General features: G+C 35.1%; 2 protein-coding genes across 2 annotated transcripts; one reads left to right on the top strand and one right to left on the bottom strand.

The window, feature by feature from the left end:
• Positions 1–312: 312 nt before the first annotated feature.
• LOC147480373 (large ribosomal subunit protein eL34-like) lies at positions 313–2,769 on the bottom strand. Its single transcript, XM_086576359.1, has 4 exons — positions 2,467–2,769; positions 2,278–2,357; positions 680–789; positions 313–601 (listed from the first exon to the last, which is right to left on the bottom strand). Exons 1-4 carry the CDS (start codon positions 2,543–2,545, stop codon positions 508–510), a joined length of 363 nt encoding a protein of 120 aa, XP_086432485.1. The 5' UTR covers positions 2,546–2,769; the 3' UTR covers positions 313–507.
• Positions 2,770–4,261: 1,492 nt separating this feature from the next.
• On the top strand, positions 4,262–4,887 carry MIF2 (mini zinc finger 2). The gene has a single exon (XM_086576360.1). It carries the CDS (start codon positions 4,409–4,411, stop codon positions 4,658–4,660), a length of 252 nt encoding a protein of 83 aa, XP_086432486.1. The 5' UTR covers positions 4,262–4,408; the 3' UTR covers positions 4,661–4,887.
• The last annotated feature ends 3,295 nt before the right edge of the window (positions 4,888–8,182 follow it).

Below are 8,182 nucleotides of genomic sequence, written 5' to 3' on the forward strand. Positions count from 1 at the left end.
TTGTACTACACTACTACTACAGCAACCCAAAACTAGTAATTTGTATCTTGACAATATCTCAAACTAAAAACAATGGAGTATCATGTTATCATGTACAAACTATTTGCTGAGAATAGTTCGTCAAAATTAAAATAATCATTTCCGACGTATGCTGAAAAAAAATATCAGAGACTAAGGCCTGCTAGTACTACACAAAACCACTGCTTAGATCTCCAAGTAACAGAGTGTCAAACATAACATGGACATAAAAGATGCCATAAAAGACAAGGTTCCTAAGGGAACAATGAACCTAACAAGCCATAAACAGTGATGAAAATTTAAAAGTAAAACCTAGTTATAGAATTGTCGACGAAGTGAAGTTGCCACTAACAATAAGTTTGAACAAACTCGAGAACAAAAAACAATATCCAAATTACAGACAACTAAGGTACCTCAAAACATTTTCCATAAATCATCTCTAGTCAAAATTTCTTTCGACAGAATACAAATTTGTGATTTCTTCTCATTCTAGTTCTTTGTGGCTACCTTTTCCTTGGCCTTTTGAATCTTCAATACCTTCTTCACAATCTTTTGCTCTTCGACCAAAAAGGCTCGGATGATCCTGAAGAAAACGTCAACTTAAGAATCTAACATACAACCAGATTACAACAAGAACAGCAGAGTCAATAAAAAGATATACCTTTCTCTTACAGCACCACCTGACAAAACACCACCGTAAGCACGGTTCACAGTTCTTCTATTCCTAGATAACCTAGACCTCTTGTATTCAGCAGGTCTCAGGTGAGGAATCTGAAAGACAACATAAGCAAGTTATATAAATTATCAAAATGAGTATGAAGAGGTGAGGAATTAACCAGTACGAAGCCTTCAACATTACAAAAAAGTGGAATACCATTACATTGATATCATAATTTCCAAGAATTGTTTCCAAAATTGAGCTTTCCATCACACACTTATTGGGGTGAAATAAAAGACAAAAAGAAAAAGAAAAAAAAGAATACAATTACAATTAACCAATAGTCTACTTTAAAAAGTTATACATATATACCAGAGTTTATATAATTCAAATAAAATTTTCTTAAGAATATACAAACAGAGAACCTGTGATATGACGGCATTATAAAAAGATGCTGAACAACGATATCTTGTGGACCACAACTTTAACATATATAATTTAACAAAATGTATGCATGATAAAATCACAAATTCAAAGGGAAAATATACTTAGTTAGCTTAAAAAAAAACTCATATTGCCACATTAAAATTGAAGGAGAAGGAAAAGATAAATAGTGAAGTGGGGGCAGAATTGAGAAAGCAGAGTATATATAAATCTTCTTTGCATCAGATATCTCACTGTAGGATACAGAATACAGAAGTTAATTTGAAAGACACAGAAAAGAATACAATGTTTGATATTCTCTGTAGCATCACATAAGGATGATTATTTTTGGTTACCAAAAAATATACGATTATCATCGCTAAACCAATAAGGGTATTGCAATCATTTATTTAGTACTGTAGTAGTTAATTTGATTTGAAATAGATACCCAATTAAACATTCTTAATTATGCAAAGGTAATACTGAAATGTTAGACCATCAAAAGACTGAACATTTGACCTTTAATCAAATGCTGAACTGTTTCTAATGAAAAATTGAAAACCGTTGAACAACCAAAACACCTACTATGGGAACCTAAAGTTCATTGACAGTTCAACATGTACATTCAGGTTAATCCTACAGAAGAAATCTAGACAATGAGACAGCAAATATATATTACAAAAACAGAAAGGCACAAAATCTGAAACTAGAAAAAAATAAAATAAAATTACTAAACATGCATAAAGCTGAGACTAATAATATACCAAACTGACTAATCGAACAGTTTAGATATAACCTAGCATGCTTCATTTTCTAACAACAATGCTACATATACAATTACTTCACCTGTTTCTAATTTGTTATGTAGATAATCTGAAAATAAATTTTCTTCCTCTAAATGACACTTTTATTGAAAAAAGAGACCCTGATGCATCAAATAGCTTTCAATGAAAATATATACTGACTACACAAACCATATACACATTTCCCAGTATGTAAATGCCAAACAAAGCAAACACGGCATAATGCAGTCACTACTATTTAACTTAGCCCTCCTAATCAAGCTCTATGAAATGCAATTTATCTTATCAATTTCAATGAAAAGTTGATAAAATCAAACAATAACCCATATGCATATATAATCTTTATAAATCAAAGACATAAACAACAAAACATACCCCTTGGATTCTCTTTCCAGTAACTGGGCACTTAGGTCCACTAGCCCTCTTCTTAGTCGTCTGGTAAACAAGCTTTCCACCTAATCAAAGTCAGTTCACACTTTTAAACATATGGGTACTCATAAAAATCTAAATATCATTTAAAATTAGAATATGAACTAATGAACACCAAGTGTTTGATGAAATTACCAGGGGTTTTAACGACCCGATTCTGGTTAGATTTGGTAGCATAGCTATGCCGCTTTCGGTACGTTAGCCTTTGCACCATTTTCTCTCTCTCTGTTTTGAGTTGGCCGCTCAGAAGAAGGGTTTTGCATAAATGAGGAAACCTCGAATTAAAAGGAATTTTTCTTCTGGTTTTGCCCTAGATCGTGCGGTCCTTGATTCTTTATCTTAACGGTTGAGATTTTATTGGGCTTAAGGTTTTAAGTTTTAGCCCACGGGTTTAAGTATCCTGGGCCATATTCAGGCCCAGTTCTAACATTCTCAACCAGTCTCAGCAAATAAATATGCACATGATGTATCCAACTCAAAACCATTTCACAATTATGTATCTCAACCATTTTTTATGGGTGCAATTGTTTTCACTATAAAAAGGTTGGAGCCACCGAGTAATACAAAAGCGAAAGAAATTTTGAAAAGTCATATATGCTGCATAATACGCAATATTAGTATGTGTGTGGTCCTATTCAGAACTGTACGTGCATCAGCGTAGCCGTGATGTCGAACTCGAGCTACAGTCCTCACTCATATTTTATGTTAATCATCTGTTCAATTAGTGGACTGAAACGTTCCTCACAATAAATTAGATTATTCTGCACATCCGTGTAATTCACGATAGGCCCACTTTAGAGCCCAATGAATATACAGGTCTTAGTAAAGTATCTCGTTCAAGTAGGTCATAGATTCGTAGTTAAACTAGATTTGTATTTGCAGCCCTCTCTTTTCTATTCTTGGTAGGCTAGACTTGGGCCAACACCTTTACAGTTGCATTGAAAACAATCGACCATTCAAGCTATGGGCTCAAGCACAAAATGAATTGTTTCAACAACCATAATCTTGTACTACTTCTTTTTAATCTTTTAATGAAAGTGTTTTGAAATCATCATCATAATATAGTGGCTTCAGTTTTGAGCTATACTTTATATTTGTTTTTGATAAAGTTGGTCTAAGAACATATCCAACTTATGTACTAGAGCTCATAGCTCATACTCACTAGCGTTAGCAATGAAGAGTTTGCACACCTTAACCCTCAGAAGGTAAAGTTACTCCGAAATTAAGAACAAACCCTCCCTGGTGAATGAATGGATGGTTTTATCGACTTTTTGATCACGTAAACCCGGACCCCGCAAAATCGTCCTCAGGCCTCAGCTCTGAAGGTGCTAGGATGCACACTGGCCATGGCCATTAGTTGACGAGCAAGTGTAATACAGATGTAGGCCCACACGCACATATATATATATATAAAGAGAATCAATTTCCTTTTCTATGTCCAATTTTATCCAGATTATAGCTACAGTCATAAAGTGAAATCGAATAAGAAGGTAGGGATGGTATTGTCCATAGAGGGGGTTTGGCCAACTTAGTTATCAACCCACGTTTTTAGGTCGCTAGACAACCGTTATTGGCATCGTTTCAAGGGCCCCCAATCACACCATTTTTCATCCATTAGACCCACACATATTTAGGTTAGCCAGCTTAGCCTTCTTATTCCATAACAAACCAATCAATCTTTTTGGAACAAAAGTAAAGGCTTTCCCATCATCTTATGGTCCTCTTAATTACACCAAGAAAATCCATTTTCTTGAATCCCAAATGAGTTGGAATTCGGTTGAACGATCAATTCTTGACGCCTTTTTTTACGGTTTTTTAACCCACTGTTTTCTTACAAACTGTATACAAAAAGCACCAAGAAGTGATAGGTTCACTCTAGAGGCTACAAAGTATAAGATACAGAAGTTGCTATGGCTAGGGTTACATTTGAGCTAACCTTTTGCTTTCAATCAGCTCCATACTCTTTGTTAGGTTCTTGTTTGGATCATTGACCAAAGGGAAGAGAAGACACATACATAAATTCTAAGTACCGCTATCGCTGTTTTGGGTCTCGACGAAAGGGATTAGGGTTTATAGCATGAAGAAGCGCGTCACAACTACTTCTTGCACAGTGAGGAGTGTGAGATATGGAGAGTGCCAAAAGAATCATGCTGCTAAAATTGGAGGGTATGCGGTCGATGGCTGCAGGGAATTTATGGCAAGTGGAGAGGAAGGAACAAGTGGTGCGCTTAAATGTGCCGCTTGCAGCTGCCACCGGAACTTTCATAGGAGAGAAGTCGATTATGAGGTAGTGTGCGAGTGTTCTTCACCTTCTTCTAATGGAAAGTAGATATATATACTTGAAAAAGAACATATGTGGAGAAATAAAGTTTACTAATTAATTTGCTGGTTGTGAATTGGATTGGTGTTGGTTAGAACTTAGAAGGATTGAGATTGTTGTTGGTAACAAAGTTGGAAGACAAGATTCTTACAGGTTTACCTTTGTTTTTGCACTTGATGGTATTTTGTTGTTGTTCTCCACATATATAAATACATACCTCCATAACCACTTTCTTTTGATGAGGAAAATATGAAATGGAATTGGAACAGTTTGATGGTTGTGCTGTTGATGAAAATCAGGGATCTCTCTCTACCTTTTCTGCCGTGGAAGGCCAGGATTTGAGGTAAGGGAAAACTTTGTCACTTGAGTTTGAAAATACCTAACTATGTAAAGAGTACTCTTATGTAAATTTAGATGCGTCTTGAAGATTGATTGTCAGAAGATCATTTTAAGTTACATATATAATCTTTGAATTTTATGATTTATTAATTCAAGTAAGTATAGAACGGCGCTATCAGTTTCACCGAAGAACTGAAGTGTATAGAATATTGTTAACATTAATCTACCAATTAGATGTCGAATAAATGAAACAATTCCCCTAATTAATCGGTTACTTAAATGTTAAATCACTATTATTTAAAGTTAGCTTTAGTGTCTTCTCATAGTTTGATTCAAGAATCTAGAGTTCCTTGACAAGATGGGAATCCTAACCGCCAAAAATTATAGTTTCATGATGTTGTACTTGATCTGAGAAAAAGAAAATTATAAATCTCAGCTAACAATAAAGAAAACACAGTTGAATTTCTTGTAACTTCTTTTTTCTTTTTAAGTTTCATAGATTAGAACGAAGTAGCAGCAGCTACATTTTTTTTATTACTAATAATACTTAGTTGAATTTCGAAGAGATGGGAATTGCCATCAGCATTCTCAACTATGTTCCCCATAAATTCGTATAGACTGCCTAGCCTTACCCATGAACTAACACTATCTAATGGATACTAGGATTCGAGCAAATACTAGGCAAGCTAGACTACACTGAGAGTGAAGAAAATAAAAACCGCTCAAGGATCGGAGTCTAGTTAGAGTGTTCTGCATCAATACATTTTCTCTGCTTAAACTATTATTACCACACCATTATCAGGCATATGTGATCACTGCCTGTTAGAAACAGATGTTCCATCATATCTTGTTCCCCCTGACTTTTTGTATCTCTATTATATATCCGTTTTAGGTTGCTTTGTTCTCCGGTGGATAAGAATGAATTAGATTATTAAACAAAGTTAGTGTACCAACCAAATGAATCCAGTCAACAAATTCCAGATTCCTGATTATTTTTGTTCCCACTTCCCACTATAAAAAAGTTTCTTAATAATATACTTAAAAGTTGCTTATGCTTATAATATTATGATCCGCAATGCAAAGAATTAGTAATAGCACTATACAAAAGCTTTATTTAAATTCATGGTGCTGAAAACCTTAAGGTGTACTACTGTAGTGGGTTCTCTGATTTCTCAAGTATTTTGGCAATTCATTTTTGAAAAGCTTCTATTGTACAATGTTAAAATTGTACATAAATCCAATATTCTGAGCTGTACAAAGCATTAGTGCTTAGAGTTAATAGTACTATTGAGAGAGCTAACTTTCGGGTGTCTTAAATGAATTTGGCCAAATCCTAGATGTTACAGTTGATATTCTCGTGGTTTGATACCTTGAAAGCTTAGTAGACTTAAAATTAGTTATAAAGTTGGATTTCTGAAGAATATAATTGGATTTATGTGCAGTAGTAACTATCAGCTGTCGTGAGGTTATCCTTGAAAGCACTACTTTAAAGTTCAAAACTCACTTGTTTTAGAAAGTTGGACTATTTATTGTCACTTGTTAACTATTTAGGTGGTAAGGCTTCTTTCAGAGTTAAGTTTCCCTTATTATTAGTGTCCCTACTCTGATGTCTAGAACAGTCATGGAAGTCACTATATTGGTTTCTGTTCATAAGAAGTATGAGGCCTCACGAAGTACCATTAATTCAAAAAACTTTATAAACCTATTAAAGTGATAATTTCATCAAGATGATACCAGTGCAACCAACTAAAGATATAAAGTCAAATTTAATTAATGCACCTAATATGACGGACTAGCTCAAGTTTTACTTTTATATAGTATAGACTTCTTGTTATGCACTGTTCGAAGTAATTAACTTTCTTAGTAGTCTAGTGCGAGAACTAACTAACTAAGGTGTGACTGTGCGATGACCGAAGATCTCGTGTTTCACATTAAATCATAAGTATGCGTTTGTGTGTGGGCCGGTGTGCGCGCGTTTGTGCATGTTGCTGCGTCACCTGCGTGCTTATAAACCTACCTTGGACAGAACAAATAACATTGTTGTAGAGCTAACATGTGCGTAACTGTTAGGGGTTTTGTTGGGTTTCGTAGGAAGAAGAAGAGGGGGGCTTTTAGCTAGCTAGGCTGTGCATGGCTCACATGAAGATAGAAAAGGAAGAAGTAAAAGGTATTCCGCCTTCTCCAATCATTTTAGGGAAAATGCATATCCTTAATTTCATTTGAAAAGAGTCTTACTTTATTTTTCATACCATTTTTGTAGCGAAAAAAAAAATCATGCCATTGAAATTAGGAATGTGACTACTAGTTTGGTTTTCTTCTCTTTATAGTTTTCCCCTAAGATTTCTTACAAATTTTCTATGATTTTACTTTTAATCAAACAACGCTTATATAACGTAATGATTTGGTCAAGTGTCGCAATTGCAACTGCCAACTAGTCCATACAAATTCTCGGGTGCATACGTCTTCAATTTTTAGCTTACAATCAAGCGCGCAAAAATCTCAGCTGTTATGCTATAGGATCTATCCCAAGGGTGCAGAGATTTCGGATGTGTTCGTGATAAAATACAAGTAGCTGAGATTTTGGAATGCTATCATTGGCAGAAAAATGATCTTCACACCCTTACGGCCTTACCCAATGAAAGAAGATGATCGAACTCGAAAACAAAAGTTGCCAAACTTACTATGAGTCTATGAATTGGAATCAAACAAATTGCCAAACTGGCAGCCCACCATGTGCTACAAAATGGTTGGAACTCTCACCAGTTATTTTCTCTTAGTACGCAATATCTGCATTTTGGACCCACGTTTCATGGGGAGAACTCGCGTCACAGAATGTCAATTGAATTATACCTAATTGACTAATTCCATCCGATAAGGGTATGGTACCTAATATCACATGGTACCCGACCATGTGGTTTTGTGGTCTAAGCATATCTCATTATTGGAGTTCCCTTTAGTGGGTCCAATCCAACATTGCATCATTATTGTTAGGCCTATTAAGATTCCGGACTAGTCAAGTAACTTTCCAAGTACAGATCAACAACTCAAAAAGTAACTTCTAGTGTCCATTCCGAATTTCTGATTCAGTGCAGAAATAGTTATTTGTTGGGTGGGCCTAAGGCCTAAGCTAATGGTAATGGTCCATCTCAGGTGCTATATGAGTGTTTTGTGTAAAAGTTGAAATTTGTTCAA

Source organism: Coptis chinensis, chromosome 8 (assembly GCF_015680905.1).
Source record: "Coptis chinensis isolate HL-2020 chromosome 8, ASM1568090v1, whole genome shotgun sequence".
Taxonomy (NCBI): Eukaryota; Viridiplantae; Streptophyta; class Magnoliopsida; order Ranunculales; family Ranunculaceae; genus Coptis; species Coptis chinensis.